Source organism: Myxocyprinus asiaticus, chromosome 16 (genome assembly GCF_019703515.2).
Source record: "Myxocyprinus asiaticus isolate MX2 ecotype Aquarium Trade chromosome 16, UBuf_Myxa_2, whole genome shotgun sequence".
Taxonomy (NCBI): Eukaryota; Metazoa; Chordata; class Actinopteri; order Cypriniformes; family Catostomidae; genus Myxocyprinus; species Myxocyprinus asiaticus.
In genome coordinates, this window is record NC_059359.1 from 23497569 (window position 1) to 23520812 (window position 23244).

At 36.0% G+C, this 23244-nt stretch overlaps 1 protein-coding gene across 3 annotated transcripts; it reads right to left on the reverse strand.

Annotated features, from left to right (window-relative positions):
* Positions 1 to 6513: 6513 nt before the first annotated feature.
* On the reverse strand, positions 6514 to 22812 carry epb41b (erythrocyte membrane protein band 4.1b). Of its 3 annotated transcripts, none has more exons than XM_051720331.1 (27): positions 22697 to 22812; positions 21436 to 21597; positions 21234 to 21338; positions 20967 to 21009; positions 20789 to 20864; positions 20142 to 20360; positions 19964 to 20051; positions 18984 to 19136; positions 18744 to 18838; positions 18294 to 18445; positions 18083 to 18184; positions 17847 to 17930; positions 16972 to 17625; positions 16761 to 16874; positions 14521 to 14826; positions 14221 to 14436; positions 13875 to 14141; positions 12398 to 12628; positions 12040 to 12294; positions 11147 to 11389; positions 10841 to 11050; positions 9267 to 9464; positions 8957 to 9132; positions 8727 to 8753; positions 8567 to 8635; positions 8294 to 8482; positions 6514 to 8054 (listed from the first exon to the last, which is right to left on the reverse strand). In XM_051720331.1, exons 2-27 carry the CDS (start codon positions 21490 to 21492, stop codon positions 8025 to 8027), a joined length of 4359 nt encoding a protein of 1452 aa, XP_051576291.1. In that variant the 5' UTR covers positions 21493 to 21597; positions 22697 to 22812; the 3' UTR covers positions 6514 to 8024. The 3 variants fall into 3 exon arrangements, with proteins under 3 accessions (XP_051576291.1, XP_051576290.1, XP_051576292.1); XM_051720330.1 differs by having other exon boundaries at positions 18744 to 18841; XM_051720332.1 differs by having other exon boundaries at positions 6515 to 8054; positions 12052 to 12294; positions 18744 to 18841.
* Positions 22813 to 23244: the final 432 nt, after the last annotated feature.

Here is a 23244-nt window from a genome sequence, read left to right on the forward strand (position 1 = left end):
GTGAGGGATTTTTGCTGTTCTGTATAATTTGTCTGTAACCACATGCATGGATATAATAAAACAATGATGCGTGGAAAAGCGTGTCAGAAACGGTCTGCATTCCGAGTGAGTTTGATTAATTAATTCATGATAGATTGATTGTCTTATTAATGATTTAATACACTGAACACTGCTGCACATTTTATAAAACACTCTACACTGCAGAATGTACAATTTTAGAGACAAGAGAACTGATTCCTTGTCAAACTGTAATGATATCTTAATTTAACCAGTATTAGGTCTCATCCGTGATCACATTTTTAAACGTTATTGCCAGACGTGCAGCCCTCCAATAACGTTACAGCGACAAACAGTAAGAACGCCCACTAGCGACACAAAGTCACAAAGTCGCTGGTAGAGTGAACGCAGCTTAAGCATGTTACGTTGCGAGGTATTCTTTACTGGCGGGAGTAGGGCTAAATGATTATGACTAAAATCATAATTAAAGATTTTTTCCCCTGATATTGTAATTGGTATTAATAAAATCTATTACTATAATTTTATTGCATGCCATATTTATGCAGCTACACATCCCAAACAAGCTGAGAACGGTGTTCCTGAATTAGTTCATTCTATTTATTCATTAGTAGCCTAAATTAAGACAGTGACCAAACGGACAACTTTACAATGTTCCTCTTCTTGGCAGCATGAAATAAAACGTATTTAAATTGTGATTAAATTATATACAGAAGCGAGCAAAACGCGCTCCATTTATAATCACTGAAGCTGTCAATCACTTCAGTTAAACGCAAGCTCACTGAGTTCTGCACTCTCCCCAAAACTCTCATTATAATCAATAAAGCTGTCGTAATTGCACAATACATTTCTTATTTACATCGTTTTTACTCCTTGCTTGAGAGTGCGGCAGTAAGCACGTACAGAACTGTGAGCAACATCTGAGCCGGTGACTTAAACTCCTGTGATTGGTCGTTGCATTTATGCGCTCAGCTGATATGTCTGTGATTAAAAAAAAAAAAAGTATTATTTTGTTAGAATAATAATGCATATGAAACACATTTCTCAATTAACCATGCTTTTGGGAAGTCAGACTAATTTCAATTAATCAGTTCTTTCAAAATGTGATTTTCAATTATTGCGAATATTTCACATCAGCATTTTTCTTTGTTTCTTCACTGTTATTTTCAGTGCATAACTTTATGCATAGTTGTTTGAATAGTATACATAATTATTAATAGTGTACATGCAGTGAAAATCAGATAATGCCATGCAGACTTCAATTGTTGTGCACTAGCCAATTCAAGTCACTTCACTTTAGTTGTATTATTTTATATATATTTGGATTACAAAGGCATCTCATAAAACTGGACTGTTCTCTATATAGCAGTCTGGAAAATGTCAGAGCCTGCAGTGGTAAAATTTGCATTTGAAAATTTTGAAGAAGATTCTGAAAATAAGAAATGGAGAGCAACCTGCAAAATATGTCACACATTAATAAGTGAAGCACGTGGTACAACATCATCATTCAATAGGTAAGTTAGTCACATTGTCTTTGACATTTTTTTTTTGTTTATATTATTTCCCATTTGCTAGACTGCTAACTTTCTTAAAATTTTAACATATAACAATATTAAAGTACATAACCATGCCTACCAATCTGCAAACTCTTTAAAATGAAAATTATGTAAAATTATATTTGATTTCATACTAGTGATGACTATCATCACAAGGCAATTTAGGCCAGTCATGTTTTCAATGAAAATGACAATTCTTATTATCATATTACAATATTTTGATTTGTTAATGAACAGGGGTATTTTCCAGAGGTAGGGTCTTGATCTTGTGGTCTTGGTCTCAAGACGTCTCGAGACCATATAAACGTGGTCTTGGTCTAGGTCTTGGAGGGTCTAGTCTTGGTCTTGCCTTGGTCTCAAGGGGTCTAGTCTTGGTCTGGGTCTTGGAGGGTCTAGTATTTGACTACACCTCTGCCCAGATATCAGTTCTATAGGTATTTACAGCTGCGCCATCTGCTCTGTATTGTTTTTGGGAGTAGCAACCCCCCCCCTCCAAAAGCGGCAGATACTCTGGGAGAGGTGATTACTGCTTTTGGAAAAGGTCATGAGGCATCAGTGTATTACTCCCTGATAATTCAGAGTCTAATTCAGAGCTTTAATTTCTATCAAGAAATTATGGGATAACGATTTAAACTTGGTATTGGAGGAGGGAGTGTGGGCTAGGATTCTAAAAAATGTCAAGTCTGCATCTAGAGATGCAAGGGTTCGCTTTATTCAATTCAAGATTTTACATAGATTCTATTGGACCCCCTCTAGATTGTATAGGCTTGGTCTTAAAGACACACCCACCTGCTGGCGATGCCAATCAGAAGATGGAGACACAACCCATGTTTTTTGGGGATGTGTCAAGATCCAAGAATTTTGGTTGAATGTCCAGAGTTTTGTGTATGACGTGTTGGGCACTCAAATTTCATTTTGCACCAAACTCTGTATTTTGGGAGATGGGGCGGTCATCAATTTAGAGTATAAACACATAAAAAATTGGGTTCTGACCAGTGTTATGATTGGTAGACAGGTTATTTTAAGGGGATGGAAGTCGGATGGAGCGCCCTCATTCCCGGAGCGGTGTGCGGAGATGGGGAGGGTGGCTGCTTTCGAGGAGGGGTCAAGCAGAAGGATGGGGCTTCAGAATTTGTTTGATAGGAAGTGGGGCAACTACTTAGTGTTTTTGGGAGACTCTCGGGGAGGGGCGATGGAGAGAGTAGTTAGTTTTAATTATACATAATTATTATATTTTCTTTTTTGTTTTCTTTTTTTTCTGTTTTTTGTGTGTGTGTATTCCTATTGTGAACACAGGGGTGTTCGCTGGCGTTCAGGGTGGGGTGGGTGATTGGGAGGGGAGGGGAAATAGTGGGGGTTAAATGTGATTCAATGTATATATGTTGTGGTTTTTTCTTTGTGATACGTCTATGAATCAATAAAAATGTTAATTGAAAAGAGTTTTTAATCATGCTGAAACGGTTTTGTTAAGAGCAAATTAATAGCAATTATACTTAACATGTTGTTATATAAAATACTTATGCAGTGTTGTGGTGTTTGAGTGATAAACATTGTAATCTGACATTTCTTGAGAGCTACATTAGAGTGAGAGTGACATTAAGCTCTGTAGATTTTTGTTCATGTGAATTTTAAGTAATCCATTACACTTTGATCCTATTTTTTACTCAGTCCCACCCACACAAGTGTAAAAAGAATAGAGACTACACTATGTGTCATTGTGTTTGTAGTGCTGGTCTTTATAGTTCATGGAAATGTCAGACCAAATATGAAAGGTGGCTACCCATGAGACAACAAAAACAAATACACACAAGCACACACATACAGCTTTTTCGAGGACCCTGCTCTTGTCTTAAAGGAATATTCCGGGTTCAACACAAGTTAAGCTCAATTGACAGCATTTGTGGCATAATGTTGATTACCACAAAAATACATTTGGACTTATTCCTCATTTTCTTTAAAAAAAACCAAAAAAACAATGAAAGTGAATGGGGCCAATTGTTGGAGGGTTTAAAGCCACAAATGTGAAATTATAATTTTATAAAATCAATTCTTCTATTAAAATTCATGTATTATTTGAGTTATGAAGTTTTTCATTTTTACAGTCATTTTAGGGATTTAGGGTTTGTTGACATCACGTCATCTTGACAATGGAGTAGTAAAATTAGCTAGAACTTTACACAGAAAAGGTTAGAAAGCTTTCTTCTTTTAGAAGAAGAAAGACTTCATTTTAAAGAAAAGAAGGGGCAAGTCATAATACATTTTAGTGGTAATCAAGATTATGCCACAAATGTTGTCGACTGAGCTTCACTTTTATTGAACCCAGAATATTTATTTAACTGCTCTGCATCCAACATGTTTGGTTTAGAGACTTGAAGATGAGTTTTTAAGAAGCCACAGCACATAACCATTGTCAGCCACATTCAGGATATTTGATTACTGTGCGTTTATCCGGAACAGCCAGCAGTACGATTGCTGCAAAAACAAGTACAGCTGTGTGGTACCCAGCATCAGAGTTTAAGAACATAGATTAAAAATGTATGCAATAACATCAGTATAAGGAAAGCTTCTGTAGCTCCCTTTACTAGCCACCACATGGCAACTTAGAGACTTTTTTTTTTCAAAAGTTAAATGAAGTTCCAAATGTAAATTCAGGAGGAGCTTGTTCATATAGGCCTGCCAATCATATCCCAAGGATATACAGGTGCATCTCAATAAATTAGAATGTCGTGGAAAAGTTCATTTATTTCAGTAATTCAACTCAAATTGTGAAACTCGTGTATTAAATAAATTCAGTGCACACAGACTGAAGTAGTTTAAGTCTTTGGTTCTTTTAATTGTGATGATTTTGGCTCACATTTAACAAAAACCCACCAATTCACTATCTCAAAAAATTAGAATACATCATAAGACCAATAAAAAAAAACATTTATAGTGAATTGTTGGCCTTCTGGAAATTATGTTCATTTACTGTAATATGTACTCAATACTTGGTAGGGGCTCCTTTTGCTTTAATTACTGCCTCAATTCGGCGTGGCATGGAGGTGATCAGTTTGTGGCACTGCTGAGGTGGTATGGAAGCCCAGGTTTCTTTGACAGTGGCCTTCAGCTCATCTGCATTTTTTGGTCTCTTGTTTCTCATTTTCCTCTTGACAATACCCCATAGATTCTCTATGGGGTTCAGATCTGGTGAGTTTGCTGGCCAGTCAAGCACACCAACACCATGGTCATTTAACCAACTTTTGGTGCTTTTGGCAGTGTGGGCAGGTGCCAAATCCTGCTGGAAAATAAAATCAGCATCTTTCAGCAGAAGGAAGCATGAAGTGCTCCAAAATTTCTTGGTAAACGGGTGCAGTGACTTTGGTTTTCAAAAAACACAATGGACCAACACCAGCAGATGACATTGCACCCCAAATCATCACAGACTGTGGAAACTTAACACTGGACTTCAAACAACTTGGGCTATGAGCTTCTCCACCCTTCCTCCAGACTCTAGGACCTTGGTTTCCAAATGAAATACAAAACTTGCTCTCATCTGAAAAGAGGACTTTGGAACACTGGGCAACAGTCCAGTTCTTCTTCTCCTTAGCCCAGGTAAGATGCCTCTGACGTTGTCTGTGGTTCAGGAGTGGCTTAACAAGAGGAATACGACAACTGTAGCCAAATTCCTTGACATGTCTGTGTGTGGTGGCTCTTGATGCCTTGACCACAGCCTCAGTCCATTCCTTGTGAAGTTCACCCAAATTCTTGAATCGATTTTGCTTGACAATCATAAGGCTGCGGTTCTCTCGGTTGGTTGTGCATCTTTTTCTTCCACACTTTTTCCTTCCACTCAACTTTCTGTTAACATGCTTGGATACAGCATTCTGTGAACAGCCAGCTTCTTTGGCAATGAATGTTTGTGGCTTACCCTCCTTGTGAAGGGTGTCAATGATTGTCTTCTGGACAACTGTCAGATCAGCAGTCTTCCCCATGATTGTGTAGCCTAGTGAACCAAACTGAGAGACCATTTTGAAGGCTCAGGAAACCTTTGCAGGTGTTTTGAGTTGATTAGCTGATTGGCATGTCACCATATTCTAATTTTTTGAGATAGTGAATTGGTGGGTTTTTGTTAAATGTGAGCCAAAATCATCACAATTAAAAGAACCAAAGACTTAAACTACTTCAGTCTGTGTGCATTGAATTTATTTAATACACGAGTTTCACAATTTGAGTTGAATTACTGAAATAAATGAACTTTTCCACGACATTCTAATTTATTGAGATGCACCAGCATAAGCAGCTGCTTCCCTCACACTGGTGATGATTCTTCCAGCATCCCTCCACCTTTATATTTCAGAACACCTATACTAATTATTTCAAAATTGTCTTTCAATTTCTTGCTTTAGTCAGATTGTCCAAGCTGTGCCAGCCTGTGCTTGAGCCCCTCCATTATGGACAGCACGCCAAATACATTTACCTAAATGCACTCCAGGACTATATGAACCAGTGAACCAATGTGTATTGTTAGCATTAGCACCAGTGGCAGTTATCAGAATAATAGCCTACCATGCTGCTCTTACTATCCATGTATGGCGTGCATAGTATTCATATTTTCTGTATGAATAGAATACCTGGATAACCTACTACATTTGCCTGAATGTGTAACCAGAAGACACTGCATGGAATACTATATCCGATACTGCAAAGAACCTTCCATTTCCAAATGATGATAAATAACTCCGAGATAATATCAACTACAAAACGTTAAGACATGTTTAGCATAAAATTGGATCAAAAATGCAAAATAATCATACTGAGATAATAACTTGACACCACTTGCTGAATTAAACATGCAACGTAGAAAGCTCATGTGAGAACAATGTAGCATACTGCTGTTTGAAACATTTATTGTTGTATCTTCTTTCCCATACCTAAAAATAGGCAGTAAAAGTATATACTGTAAAGTATGCAGTGAGCAGTATGCTAGTATTACATTCCAAAGAAAGCCTGTTTGAAAGTTGATTTCACCTACATTCGTCCCATTTAAGTTAAGTGGTTTGCAAAGGATGCAGTCTTGGGGTTGGAACTCCTATTGTACTGTTTAAGGTTATGCAAGTAACTTTGCAAGACTGGTTTCTAGAAGTCGGTCAGACTATTCCTATACTTGGTTTTAGTGTGAGAAGCCTCACATAGATAAGCCAAGCAAAACGAAAGCAGTGTTTTCTCAGAAATCTTGCTAATTCTCCACAGCAAAACAATTAATAAAACAATGTGCTGTGCTGTGCTGTGCTGTGCTGTGCTGCCATGCATCTACATTTATTTGGCTCTGTGCCACAGCCCATCATTTGAGAAAGCTGTGTAACAGCATCTGGACAACAGCACTGGAAATATGCTCATAAGCAACAGAACTACCAGGCCTGTACAGATATGAATACAGTTCATGAAATCCAGTAGTACTTCTGAACTTGAGCTGCAAATAACAAGAAATTAAGTCTTCTCAATGGTTAAACTGTGGTAACTGTATATGATCTAAGTTCAGGAAACTGTACAGGGCGCAAGCTGATAGGTTCCCACAGTGCAATTCTCTCCAGCCCATCAAATCATTAGGCCTATTTTGTCAAACTTTTTAATATAGTCATACCTTGTTTTTTGGCAGCAAACTGGTCTCTTCGCAGCACACAAGGAGATTCCAATTTACTTTCCCACCTCCTCCCCATCTCCAAAGTCTGGATCTGTTTATGGTGGATTTCATGGTGTTCATTGTGTAGCAGCAGCAGCACCATGGTTGCATACTAGGTTTTATACCTATGTATGTTTTGCAGTAGTAAGTCTCGTATTTGCTCAGCAGCAGTGTAAGCAGATCTAGTCCGCCAAGACCAAATACATTTACTTGACATTTACCTGTCATATCTGTCAATAAACATTTAATAAATCATTCTGAGAGTTGTCATGACTGAAATTAGTATAGAAATGGATCATTGCTTCAAAGTTCATTCTCAAATAAACATTTCTAATTGGCATTGCATAAAAGAGCTTTATTCTGTTTAAATTAAAAGGACTAGATGTAAGCAGTTTATACTAAACTAAACATAATCCCATGATTTTTATTTAGATTTTTAGGTTATTTAGGTATACCATCTAAGCAATGCTGTCTGGAGTCAATCAGTACACTGTTGTGTTAGTCATTACCGGTGTACAACTGAATAACTATCGGAAATGTTATTATAATGTTATAAAATGACTTTGATCAGATTGATGAATATCGCAAAAGAGGATTATATTCTATAAAAGAAGATAAAAGTCTTTCCGTTGCTTCACAAGTTCACATCCTTAAATGTCCTAAGTCTATTACATTTCACATTAAATATTTGCACACACACACACACACACACACACACACACACACAAAATCAGTGACTATATGCAAGTGAGTAGAAAATTAAATAGTGGATTTTGTTTGTGGGCGGAGCTTCATTACAAGAGAGTTTTTCCATCATCTTCAATCTGAAAAAGAACATTTTACAGTTAACATTGGTCCACAGACTTGCTCTTTAGTTTAAACACTTTTCTTTTGGAAAGTCATTGTAATTATCTTTCTCACAACTTGAGTGTGCTAATCTGAAAGCTGGAAAAATAAAACTGTTTGCTGTTGAACCCATTCCTGCAAGGGACTAGTATGTGATACTGTTTCACATTGTCTGGCACATTATAACTGTAATTGTGTGCATATGTATGTAACTCACTAAGCCCATTCTGATGAGTATTTCGCTTTTGGTTTGTAGGAGCTGGGTTTTCTCTGCAGGTAAGTATGAGGAAAGACGTCTATCCCATTCAGTCGGTCCAAAATCTGGCACGGGCTCCATGAAAACACGCTTAAGTTCACTAATGCTGGCATGGTGCCTCAATATCACCTCCTGGGTCACATCAAAATCCTACAGAGAGCATGCATTAAAGATTGAGTAGTATTACATGAGACTAAAGATTTTTTATAACAAACCAATTTAAATGTCACATACCTCCAGCATTAGAATGCTGTGACGAACATATATGCTCTCTCCTTCAATTCTCTTTGTCCATCTCCGTGACTAGGAAAAACAAAACGATTATGGATTAATATGCTCTGGATAAGTCTGTGCGTTTATTCATGACAATAGTAGAAATTAATGAGCATCTTACGTCGCTCAAGAGCACAGACTCATCAGCCTGTTAAGAGAAAGACGTTTTAGGGGATTTTCATTATGATATACAGTATATTGTATGCCATTTAACTTTCTGAGATATAGATGTGTAACAGAAAGGTGCCTAGTGATTTTATTGCTATTTCTATGTGTCCACATACTGTACATGCTCCTACATGACTAGTGTATTTTACAGTTTCAGTTTTCTATTAGTTTACAGTTTGCAACCTCAGACTCCAGTGTGATGTCGGGTATGTCTTTTTTCCTCTCCTGATAGATTGTTTTTGTAATGGACACAGGTTGTGTTGTCGGAGTGGAAGTCAGTGGTTGGTCAACTGGGATCTGTGGGCGGGTTTTGGGCGGGACCACTGGGGAAATAACAGGTGCCGCTGGATATGTGGGAACTAAAGAGAAAGAAAGAGATGTTTAGGAAGCCATGGTAACACATAGACAGAGAATATAATTTCTCATAATCAAGTGTTTCTGATGTCTCTTCTGATGTACAGTAGTGCATGTCTGGTTATGAGTGTGTGCATACCAGAATCTTTAGGGGAAACTCCCATGAAGGTAAACCAGTCATCTTCCACTTCTCTCTGGAGCTGTACTGTTTTTTTCTCTGGTATAGCTGGTCTTTTTTGCTGTCTGTCATCCACTTGTATCTGCTTCCTTCTCTCATCTTCTCTTCTCCTCTTCTCTTCCTCTGCTCTCTTGTCCACTTTAATGACATCTGCAACAACTATATAGAGTGTAGAGAAAAAGAGAGGCAAAATTTATAAGAGATAAGAGACGTAATTTTTTATATGTATATTTCAGAAGGTAATAAGGAAAAACATGACCAAAAGACTCTCCTGTTTATTATATTTATGTGTGTCTGTGGGAATTTCATACACTAAAACTCACCGCAGTTTGGTCTCTGAGTAAAACAAATTTGCTCATTGCATTCTACATATTGAGACCTCTCCAACGATATATCTCTTTTTTTTTTCATTTTTTTTTTTTTTTTCATGGTTTTAGCAATTTGCAAATTATGAGAAAGGAACAGTTCTTATTTGTCAGCAAATTAAAAAAGCATTATTTAAGAATTGGTAAGATCAGCTATATACACTGTAAAGTCTAGATTCTAATCTTTAAAATGACACCTATTTTGTTCAGATCAAGCAAGTGGTTTTTAATTTATTATGTTATTATATATATTTTTTTGTTTTCCGCAGGGAGTGCCCCCCAATAGCCCGGTATGAGCTCAGTTCAATGAATGTTTCTATCAATAACAAAATATATTTTCAATTTTCATATAAATATATGTTCATTTATGTCATAATTAATAAAAAAGAAATTGCTAAAAAGATCTTATGCAATATCTTGGGATAATATATGCAATATGAGAGATTTAAAAACAATCTTAGTGGGCCGGTCATTTTTGACCGAGAACACAAAATGCGACAGCACAAAATGAACACCGCACAAGGGTTAAAGGAAAATTCCGCATTCAGTACAAGTTAAGCTCAGTCGAAAGCATTTGTGGCATAATGTTGATTACCACAAAAGATAATTTCGACTCATCCATCATTTTCTTTAAAAAAAGCAAAAATCGAGGTTACAGTGAGGCACTTACAATAAAAGTGAATGGGGCCAATTTTTGGAGTGTTTAAAGGTATAAATGTGAACCTTATAATTTTATAAAAGCACTTACGTTAATTCTTCTTTTAAAACTTGTGTATTATGTGAGCTGTAAAGTTCTTTAAATCGCCATTTTTTACAGTCGTTATAGGGTTTGCTGACTTTAAATCGTCATGGCAGCGAAGCTGTAAAAAATGGCTATAACTTTACACAGAAAAGGCCCCCATTCACTTCCATTGTAAGTGCCTCACTGTAACCCAGATTTTTGCTTTTTTTAAAGAGCAGGAAGGACAAGCCAAAATTTATTTTTGTGGTAATCAATATTATGTCACAAATGCTGTTGATTCAGCTAAACTTGTATTGGACCTGGAATATTCCTTTACATAAATAAATGTATAGAAGCTCACTATCTCTTTGTCATTCATTTACTTTTTGGTAATCTTTCTCACTTAAGTAAACTAAAAAAAAAAAAACCTACATGATATTTCGGTGTACCTGTTTCTTTTGGTGAAACATCAAAAAGAATGAACCAGTTGTCTTCCACTTCTCTCTGGGGTTGCTCTACACTTTGCTCAGTAACAAATGGTTGAGCTCTTCTGTCCTCCAACTCCTTTTTTTGCCTCTCTTCTTTCTCTCTCACTCTTCTCTCCTCTTGCTGTTTCATTCTCATCTCCTGCTCTTTAATTCTCCGCTCTTCAGTGCCCACTAAAACCATCACCAACATATAAAAGTGTTACTGATTAGAATATGCCCTTTTTAGAGTGAATACTAATATAATATATAAAAAGGGATGCTTGTTACCTGAAAGAACACTCCTATTTTCAAAAGGTGTTGGATTAAGAAGCTCAAACCAGTCATCATGAAACTCCCGATCGCCAACAGGAAATTTCTGCTGGATAATGTCAGCTCTCTCCCTATGCTCATCAATGATTACTCTCTTTTCAACAGTTGTCACTTGTTTTTCTCTCATCTGCTCCTCCATTATCCTCTGAACTCTCTGATCTTTGGTGAGTTCACGGACCTCAATGACTTGGCTTCTAACATCTGAAATAAGAACAATAAACAATGAGCTTTGTGTGTTTTTATGACTGCTTCACAAGAACCTCATGAGAGTATTTGTATGTAAAATCATATAACAAATTAAAATGCACTTTTGTAAGAAATGCTTCGCTAATGATCCATTACAAGAGTTATCCACTTAGGCAGTGTTATGATATTAGGGAAATGGATTAAAAATGATATTTTGCACAGGTTTTGTAGGTCAGTTCTTGTTTTATGCAAACATTAGTTTGACTTTGTTGTTTTAATGCTTGGAGTCCAATAACCCCAATAATGTACGGATCAAAAATGGTAATAATTGTAAAATTTTAATGTGTTCCTCTGACCAAAACAAAACCAAGTAGATATTATTGAAGCTTTCTGTTGTATAATAGTAGGCATGCACTTTTCAGAAATGTGACTACACATTCTAGCATGGTTGTACCGGTTTAGGGTCAATGTTGGATTGTTGTTATCATAAGATTAATTATAGTCATGAAGAATCAACCTGATACTTCAGAGCTAACTATGTTTTTCAAGCAATTAAAATGGTCTTGGCGTCTCTCAGACCCCTTAAAGACCATGAGGATTAAAATGATGCTCCTAAAATGCTCATAAAACCTTCACATGATCATAAGTCTGCTATTGGGGTGTACCTGGTGCTGTACCTGATGGAAAACTCCTCTGATCATAAGGTTCTGCGTCAAAAAGCTGAAACCAGTCATCATCAATATCCCTGGACACCACTGGAAACTCCTGTGGCTGTTGTATGACACTCATCTTCTCTGTTATTACTGTCTGTTCTTGAGTGCTCACTGTCATCACTTCCTCCACTCTTCTAACTCTCCCCTCTCTGGTCTCCTCATAAAGCTCAACAGATGTCTCTTGCAGGTATGGATAAACTAAGGGCACTGAAACAAACACAATGCATAATGAATATTTGGATTTGTGTCTTCAAGTGTGTGTGTGTGTGTGTGTGTGTGCATAATTGTGCTTGTGTATGAATGTGTGTACCTGGTTCTTTAGAAGAAACATCAGAAATGATGAACCAGGCATCCTCCATGTCTCTATGAGGCTGTGGTGCCATGTCCTCCAGAAGATCTGGCTGTGATCTGCTCTCTACCACTGTCACCAGTTTATGTTGCTCTTTCTGCATCTCCACTATTTTCCCTCTCTCCACAGCTCTCTTTTCTTCAGCCTCCAAAGAAGCCACAGGGACTAAACGAGTCTCTGGAGTAACTGACACTAAAATGAGAAATGTTATCAGTAGAAATCACTAAAACATCCATCTTGGAGTGTGTGTCATGTATTAGCTCTCTGCTTTATTTTTAAGGTATAACATCCTTTACTTTAAACACACAACATTAAATGTTTATTTCACCCCAAAATGAACATTCTGTTCTTATCTACTCAACTTCATGCTGTTCAAAGATTTTTAGGGGAAAAGTGACTAAAATTTCAGTCTATTTCTCACCCAAAGCTATTGCACAGCTAAAGAAGATTTGGTACACAAAACGTATGGACTACTTACATATTATTTATGATTGTTTACTCCTTGTTCGATATGGAAATGACTGCATATATAACATATAATTCAGTCAAACAATAACATCAATACATTCAAAAAAAATTTTAGACTATTTTTAAGATACACATTTCAATTTCATAACACAATCCATCAAAATGAAGTGTTTAATTAAACAAAATTAAATAAAATGTTAGCTATTTAGTTTTTTATTATTATTTTGTTAAAGATTACTTAATTCAATTTAAATGAGTAAAAAAATTTTTTTTTTTTTTTTGCAAAGGTTAACATACTATTTACTTATTCTGGCCCTAAGCAGTTTTCTTGAGTTTATAGTTCACAGTGAACATTTAAATGTTTTAAAATGTAAAAATATGCATTTATAAAATATAAAGTTTAATTTGTACATTTAAACTAAAGGAAATAAAATAAATATACATATACATTCACTCAGTTTTAAAGGTTTCCAGAACATTAAAGCTTATAGTAAGTAGACTAATGTTTAAAGGATTGTTAACACAAAAGTGAAAAATCTCAAACTAAATCATACGAATAAACCAGTTAACTAAAATTAATAGGAATTTCTTATGATTCATAGGAGAATGCATTTGATTCTCCTTAGTGTGCTTATAAACAAGGATTTATATGTGTGAACGTGTCGGGAAAATATTGAAATTCCGGGATATTTAACATCTTTTACTTTTATTATATGGAAAAGAGCAACCAGAAAATTCTTAAAAAAGTCACCTTTTGCATTCCACAGATGAAAGAAAGTCATCTGGGTTTGGAATGACATGAGGATGAGTAAATGACAGAAATTTTGGATCAACTAACCCTTTAATAGTTTGATCTTTATCACAGACATATCGCATGAATTGTGCAACATGACAGTGTTGGAAGAATTTGAGTGTTTATCTAAAAAAAAAAAAGTCTGATTATGCTTGCGGAGAGTTGCATATAGTTTACCTGATTGAAAACTCCTCTGATCAAAAGGCACTGGCTCATTAAGCAGAAACCAGTCGTCATCAGCTTCCCTGGGCACCACTGGAAGCTCGGCCTGTGGGTTTTGTATGACACTCATCCTCTTCTCTGCTAATATTTGTTCTTTAGTGCTCAATGTCGTCACCTCAATAACTTGCTCCTCTGTGCTCACTCTGCTTTGAAGCTTCTTCTCTCTGGTCTCCTCATAGAGCTCAACAGTTGTGCTTTGCAAGTGTGGATAAGCTAAGGGCACTGAAACAAACACAATATATGATGCATTTTTGATTTGTTTGTGTGTGTGTGTGTGCTTGTGCTTATGACTGAGTCATACCTGATTCTTTGGGAGAAACATCCAAAATGGTGCACCAGTCATCCTCCATATCTCTTTGAGGTTTCTCAAGCATAACTGGTCTGCTCTCTATCGCTGTAACCTGCTCCTGTTGCTTTTTATGCACCTCTACTGTTCTTACTTTGCTCTGAGGCACCTCCTCTCTGATCTCCTCATGAAGGTCAACTGTGCTTCGCAGGTGTGGATAGGCCAAGGGCACTGAAACAAAACATTGCATGATGCATGTTTTGATATGTGCATTTAGGAGTATGCATGATTGTACTTGTGTGTGAGTGTGTGTACCTGATCCTTTAGGAGAAACATCCAAAATGATGAATGAGTCATCCTCCACAACACTTTGAGGCTGTTCTGCTTGCTGCTCAAGGATACCTGGCTGTGGTCTCCTATAATCTATTGTAACCTGCTCCAGTTGTTGTTTCTGCATTGTTCTCATCCCCTCTCTGTTCTCTTCATACAGCTCAACAGTCACCTGCTCTCTGCTCTGTGTTTTTGGTTCCTCTGGTGGCAGCAGCTCCAGCTGTATTTTCCTTTCTGGTTCTCTTCTCTCTTCTTCAGCCCGATCTTCTTCAAACATGGAGTTGATAGCATCTGGATGCAGGTGCACAGATTTTAGTGGAACTAAAACATGTTGAGAAGCATGTTACAATGCTATCAGTTTACTTTTCTAGCTTTGTAATAAAATGAGATCAGAGAAAACATTTGCTTAGCTGAACATCTAAACAAGATAACTGTCTAACTTAAAGGTGCACTCAGTCATTTTTTTTTTTCTGATTAAAAAAGCTTTACTCCTAAAGACATTAATTGTAATATTAAAACATATGAATAAAATCACGACCACTCACATCAGATGAATATTGCAGTCATATCAGTAACCTTATAAAAGCTTTTTTTATTTTACATGGAGTGTAATGAATGAATACTATTCACCTATTCTCAGTAACTGCCCTGTTTTTGGACACTTTAACTCTTAAATTACTTTTGGATGAATGTGAATAATGAACTACTACAATGGCATCTGTAACAGAAAACTATTCCATCCAGGCCCCTAGGTATCAATGTAAGTCCAAGATGACATACATAACAAATGACTGAGGAATGCTCCAGGTTTCATAAACCTTAAGGGGATAGTTTACCCGAAAATGAACATTCTCTCATCATTTACTCACCCTCATGCCATACCAGATGTGAATGACTTTCTTTCTACTGCAGAAGACAAATGAAGAGTTTTAGAATAATATCTCAGCTCTTTAGGTCCATACAATGCAAGTGAATAGTGACCAGACCTTTAAAGCTCCAAAAAGGAGATAAAGGAAGCATAAAAGTAATCCATACAACTCCAGTGGTTTAATCAATGTTTTATTGAAGAGATCCAGTTGGTTTTGTGTGAGAACAGACCAAAATATACCTCCTTTTTCACTGCACATCTTGCCATTGCAGTCTCTAGGCACAATTATGATTTCAAGCTCGATTACACTTCCTAGTGATTGAGGCATGCACAGAGCGCTCAATGGAGCTATGGGAAGTGTAATCGAGTTTGAAATCATGATTGCCAAGGAGATTGCTCTCAAGATGTGCAGTGATAAAGGAGGTATATTTTGGTCTGTTCTCATCCAAAACCATCTAATCGCTTCAGAAGACACTGATTAAACCATTGGAGTCTGATGGATTACTTTTATGCTTACTTTATCTGGTTTTTGGAGCTTCAAAGGCCTGATCATCATTCACTTGCATTGTATGGACCTAAAGAGCTGAGATAATCTTCTAAAAATCTTTGTTTATATTCAGCAGAAGAAAGTAAGTAATACACATCTTAGATGGCATGAGGGTGAGTAAATGATGAGAGAATTTTCATTTTGGGGTGAAATATCACTTTAAGCTCAATTAACAGCATTTGTGGCATAATGTTGATTTCCACAAAAAAAAAAAAAAAAAAAACATTTAGACACGTTCCTCCTATATTTAAAAATAGCAAACATTGCAGTTCCACTGCATTAAGGCAATTACAAAGGAAGTGAATGGCGCCAGTCCATAAATGCTAAAATACACAATGTTTCAAAAGTATAGCCACAAGATGTAAACACAGTGCCTGTTAACATGATTTTAGTGTGATAAAATTGCTTACTAACCTTATCTGTGTTAAGTTATATCCAATATTACAACTTTTTTGTCATAACAACAAACACCTGTAATCCCAGTTTTGGATATAACTTAACACAGATAAAGTCAGTAAGCGATTTTATCACACTAAAATCATGTTAACAGGCATAGTGTTTACATCTTGTGGTTATACTTTTGAAACAGTGTGTATTTTAGAATTTACAGACATGCCCCATTCACTTCCATTGTAACTGCCTTACCATAACAGCAATTTTTGCTTTTTTCCCCCTTTTTCTTAAAGAAGCAATTCGAAATTATTTTTTGTGGTAATCAACATTATGTCACAAATGCTGTTGATTGAGCTTAACTTGTATTGATCCCGGATCATTCCTTTAAAGTTATTTAAAGTAGTTTTTCATAGATACCTGGAAGAGGGGGTGATATATCTATGGGACGTGGAAGCATCTCCAATAGAAGGTACCAATCATCGTCCCACTCCATTGGTTTGGGTGTGTCTAACTGCTGCAACTCTTCCTTGGCTGGTAGAAAAACAATGTAATGTATAATCGCCTGCAGAACTTCATAATGTTGTATTTCACTTAATTTTGAAATTGCAAAGCTGATTAGATAACATACCTGTGAGGGTAATAGTGAACATTGATGGACTGCGATCTAGTAGAATGTACCAATCAGCTGTCTCCACTTGTTGAAGCCCCTCCTTCTCAACTTGCTGCAACCTTTGCTCCAAATGTTCCACTTCCTGTAATCCAGCCCTCAGTGCTTCAACTTCCTGCAGTTTCTGTCCAATAGCCTCAACTTCCTCTAGTCTCTGTTTCACCATTTCCAATCTCTCGAATGTTTCCTCAGAACCAATATTGAGCAGTTTCTGCCCTTCAGTCACCATCACACATCTTTCCACTGTCTCCACTCTCTCTATCGTTTTCTCTAGAACATCATCTTGTGATTCCACAAAAGAGTTGACCTCCTGTGTCCATTGCTTAGTGATTACTACCCTCTGTGTTCTTTCTCCATATACTTCTATTATTTCCTCTTTTAGCATTTCCTTAAAGGGTTCCACAATTTCCTGTTCAAATTCATAATCGGTATGCTTTTTCTCAATGATGTCCATTCTCACTTGTCCTTCCACTTCCACAGGCCCCTCCTGAACTTTATATGAATGTTTTATCACAAACTCATCTGTGAGACTCTCCTCTGCCTCTTTCTCCTCCACAACCTCCACTTCTCCCTGTTCTTCAGTATGAAGGAGCTGCTGGAGTCCTAATGGTGAAACTGGGACAAAATTAGGCAAAATTACTGACAAACGCAGGGATCACTCTTTCCATCAGAGACTATCAAGTGTTAATGGAAACTAAAACAATATTTATCTAGATCAGGCTTGTGGGAATTTTCTTGTGGAATGTAATGGAAAATGTCAACACAACTTGCTCCTTTTCGCCTTATGTCAACAAATTTGGTTGATAATGTACATTGGAGCATTAGAAGTGACTCACATAGGCTGCTGTCAAGGAGGACAAACCAATCATCAGCATGCTGCTTCCACTCCTGCAGCTTTTTGCTTTCCAGCATCACATCATCTGTACAGGGTGTTTACAGTTTATCAGAAAATATGATTTAGGGGAGTAGAGAACTATAGCTTCAAGACTCAAGAAAAAGTCGAGAGAAGATTATTTGTAAGGCAAAAAGTTTTGTTGATTACATCATTGAAATTTTTGCTACAGGACTTTACCAGATGCAGAAATGTTCCATTTGTCTGAACCAAGAACCAAGAACCACTCATCTAATTCTGTTCGGATTGGTTGCTTAAGAACCTCAAGGATTTCTTCATCTCCTTAAAGAAAGAAAGAAAGAAAGAAATACAAAAAATACAGTCAATCATTTGTACCCACATTTATAAATGAATACATAAATAAATGATGCACACATATCCACACACAGACCTCTTCTCTGGATGGCAAAGCGTGTAAATTGTGGAGGAGCTCGAGTGATGTTGGCACTCTCCTCCAGACACTCAGACTGAGTGCGTCCATGGTAATGGAACCTTGATCCCAAATTCAGGAACCTTTGGGCTTTTGTATCTTGAAGTCTGTTTCTGAGAAACACATTCAGGAGTATGGTCTTATCAAAATTGGTTGTATATGAAACTTTATAGTTGTACATGAAACTTTCTAAAGTGACTAAACATGCTAGAAAGTAGGCCTACTAAAAAATTATGTTTCTCAGAAGTCCATATTTGTATACATTTGACTGGAGCTCCCTCTTGTGTTTCTTGTGGTCACATGGACACTAAAAAGTGCTGCAGCTTTTTAAGTAAGCCATGGTAATATACAGATGTGGAAATTTATGCTGGTTGAAGATGGTCAGCAATCCAAAAACACAGACAAACTTACCTGAAGAAACTATGATGCTCCACAGAGCATTTCCACAGTTGTTTGCAGGCCCGGTAGTTGGGTAAGCTGAAGCGGACAACTCCCTCAGTCTCATCCTGCTAAATCAGGGCACAACTCCAGAGTTAATGCTCCAAAAGAGCAAGAGAAATACATTATCCAATGCTAACACATACAGAAAACAAAACAAATGGGTTATAAAGAACAAAATGTGCATATTAATGTCCTGGTGAGCATGGATACCTCAGTAGGGCGCATCTTGAGAAGAAAGGTGCTCCGTTTGTGAGAGATTTTAAGAACTCTGGGCCATGCAAAACTGTTTATTTTTATCTCATCCTGATACACCTTCAGTCCCTCAGAACACACACCGAGCATCACTTCTGCACCGCTAACATCCTGTAGACACATTAAACAATGTACTAAAGATGTGCACTGTTCATGCAATACATTGAAACAAAAGTTTAAAAATACCAACTACATTCCTACCAGTGTTTTTAACAAACACTCAAAGAAAAACTAAATTAAAACATTTCTGTTAACAGAAATAAAAATAAAAGTAACAATTGACAAAAAAACAGAAACTAAATTAAAATACATTTTCATGACTCTCCTTACTAAATGTACTAAAAAGTCTGTTTAGTGTTAAACATATTCAAATAATATTCAAAAAATGTTGGCAGCCCTAAAGTACTAAAACTAAAACAAAAACTAAATATACTGAAAAATTAAAACTAAACCCAAACTATAAAATACTGAAAAAAACAAAACAAAAATTAAGCTAAAACTAACAGTCCACAATAGAGTCTAAACAAAAACTAAACTAAATAGAAAAGATAAAATGAAATTAAAATAGAAATAGAAACTAAATTAAACATTAAAAACTGCAATTACCTCCATTCAAACTCAAACTATAAATTACTGAGAAAAAACACAACTAAAATTAAGCTAAAACTAAAAGTCAACAATAGTGTAAACAAAAACTAAACTAAATTGAAAAGACAAAGTGAAAATAAAATAGAAATAAAAACAATTCAAAATTCAAAACTGCAATTACCCCGATTCAAACTCAAACTATAAAACACTGAAAAAAGAAACAAAAATTAAGCTAAAACTATCAGTCCGTAATAGAGTATAAACAAAAACTAAACTAAATAAAAAATTCAAAACTGCAATTACCCCGATTCAAACACAAGTTTTGAAATTTAAATGATAATCACACATACTTTGGCAGGATGCAGATCCACCCCATACATGGGGAGCGTCTTGGCGTTCTCAAGGAAAAGCATATCTGCCTGTGCAGGTATCATATATCTGTGTAATACACAAATAAATTAAAAAAGTGGGTGTGTTTGTGTATGAGTTAGTGGGCATATGAGTGTGGGGGCTGTTTGTGTAGGATACCTGTGTGTGGAATGCAGTTCCATCACTCTCTCTTCTAGCTCTTCACTCTGATTTGGTGCAAGAACAATCTTACTGACATAGTTGTTCTTGTGGAGATTTGGGTCATAATCTCTAAGTATTGACTGAACTGTGTATGAACCCAACAGAGCCAACATGTCTGATGGACAGGGCAGTCGACCAGTCATAATGTCATTCCTCAGCTGAAGACACAGAAGATATCTGAAAGAATCAAATACAAAAATGACTATTAAGTAAATAGAAACATGCACCAATTTACCGTAGTTTGCACTACAAAACAATTATCTATGGACATGTATAAAAATACTTTAGTGTTAATTTTGAATGTATTAATTATTTTTATATTTAAATGTAAATATTGTTTTAAACAAATAATGAATTTTAAACCTTACAAACTTTTTGTAAAAAAATGTAATTGAAAAGTGTGTTTGAGCTATATTTCTTTCAAATAAATTACACTGGTTTGATATTTTGTTATGTAAAGCAAGGACATTCATGTATTTTAGTGTGACTTAAGTGCCCAAATACTTTTTGATGCACTGTGTCAACAATTCACAACCATACAGAACTTGAACTGCTTCAAGGTGTTGTGTGTGTGACTATATGTGTGTGCATGTCTCTTGTTTTACCTTGTGATGTCCTCAGCCAGAACTGCGGGGTCAGGTGGGTAAAACTTGATATTGAAAAAGAATTCAGCTACTGAACCTGAAACAAACAGGGAGAGATGAGCATCCCTGAAGCTGAACATGCAAGCACGCACAAAGCTTCTTCTTCCAATAAAAAAATGTATATGTGAATATCACATACCTTTAATCTGTTTTTGAATCTCTTTTGTACAGTCCAGCCATACCTGAATTAACACACACACACAAATACTTGACCATTTGCTATTTAACTACTTTTATATATATATATATATATATATATATATATATATATATATATATATATATATATATATATATATATATATAAGCAGAGATACTCGTTTTTATATTAAACTAGTTTTTATTATTTATGAAAGGTTATATAGCATGGAAAATGTGTATGCCAGATTGATGAAACAATGTATACCCTGGTTCTTGGTGAATCCCACATGACCAGACCACAAAAATCCCTCTCTAAAAGGTTGAGGTGTTCACACACTTTATTGAAGAGTTCCTGCCCCACTGCATTTCTCTGTGGAATGAAAATAAAAATAAACTTGAATTTGGCCCTATTTGTAGGATAGAAGAGAGAGAGAGAGAGAGAGAGAGAGAATATGATCAATTTATACCTCCAGCTCCCATACAAAATGGGTGTCATCCAGAAAATTCACTCGACACTGCAACATCTTTGGAACCCTCTGCTCTCTTTGCTTTTATCTTGTCTTGTTTATCCCTCTGGTGGTAAAGTTCAGCCTGTTTCTCTGTGCCCACTTTACATGTCAGGGAATCAGCTGTAAAAGTTAATACAAATTTGGTACAGTTCTAGTAATGTGTCAGAATGGCAGTATGTTCACATTCACCCGTATGGCCCTTCACTTGTGTTGCAGTTAGGGATCATACGTTTGTATGTGGTGTCATAAGCTGCCCTGCCCTCCTGGACTGACCTGTTGTGTGATAAGGCTGTGTGTTTCAGAAAGATATGCCTCGCACACACAAACACACACGCACTAATGCAAATGCTTGATAAAATGTAAGGGAACACTAACATCACATGACAAACATGAGTTTATATATGTTGCCCATCATCACTGGAGGGAAAACTACAAGTTGAATGGATCTGTCTGTATCTACAGTGGTCTCTTAATAATGTTACCCGCTCTTTTCTGTCAGAAATGAACATTCTAGCTGATAAGAATGGGTGTGGTAGAGAAACATTTATGTAGTTCCACCTTTACACAATATTCATATGTAACAGAACCAGTCGCAAAACAAAAAGGGCCAAAAAAACAAAACAAAACAGTATGCCATTTGCAGTTATTTGAAGTGACCTTTTCAATAATCCATGGATAAGATTGACATTTTAAAACATAAAAGTTACACAATAATAATAATAAATAATAATAATAATAATAATAAATATTGTATTGCTATATTATTTTATATGAAACTTTTATAGAAATTACATTTGTTTCTAACACTTTTGTTCATGCTTGTATTGACACTTTTAAGTTTTAATATCTTTTGCTAAAGACCGAAGAAACTGCAATATGTAATAAACATATATGCACTTTTTATAAGATGCTGTGGTGAAAAATGATCTACTTTAATGTAAATGTAGAAACACACATAGTTTTTTCTTTAGTATTATAGGTAGTATACAAATCTTCTGTGGACACATTCAAATTTCCTCCACAATTCTAAATAGTTGCACATGGAACACAATTCAGCACAGCTATAAAATTGTGTATTTTGAGTGGAGTACATTTTGAACTCAGGTTAACTTTTTGAGAGTTACCTTTATCTATTCCCTATTCCAATTGAAAGCTTGTTGGAAAATTCTGAAACAAGATAAAATTGGGCAATAAATAATAACGTGCGTATTAAACCTACCTGTTCACGTTCCTCAGGCGTTCATCTGCCTTCTTGTGTACCAGCTCTCACCAACTATTCGTGAAGGGTGGAGAATCAACGCAAGTTCCCATGACGTTACTGAGATAATGAACAGTGCACAAGAAACCAAACCACCCATGGGACCCACTTATAAGTATCTTTAATCACTGTATACAGCAGCTACTAAAATGGTGAATATGTCTGAAAACTATTTTCAAAAAAGTGGTTAAATTTTTCCCCACATAAGATTAGTAATAACTGTTCATATTATTATTTAATAGTAATTTATTTCTTTAACAATTTCTTAACTTACTATGCAGTCCCGGTAAACCCTCAAGCCTTTATTTCGGTGGAAGCTTTTATTTAAAACAAAAACTTAAAGGACGGAAGTTTGTTGTTTGAAGTGCAGTTGACAACAGCCTTTTAATGCAGTGAAATGCTCTCATCTGCAGATAGATATACCTAAATTAATTTGCATCTAATAAGAAATTCAATATTTTAAATAATTTCTATTGAAAGTCCAACCTATAAAATACTTGTAGATAAAT

Bases quoted from the DNA above. Each gene is read 5' to 3' on its own strand.
- epb41b (XM_051720330.1), bottom strand. From the start codon at position 21,492: ATGTTGCAGTGTCGAGTGAATTTTCTGGATGACACCCATTTTGTATGG. The intron at 14,142-14,220 runs GTATGACTCAGT...TGTTTGTTTCAG, and splicing joins TGTTTCTCCCAAAGAATCAG to TGCCCTTAGCTTATCCACAC. The intron at 8,483-8,566 runs GTATGTGACATT...TGCTCTCTGTAG, and splicing joins ACAGCATTCTAATGCTGGAG to GATTTTGATGTGACCCAGGA.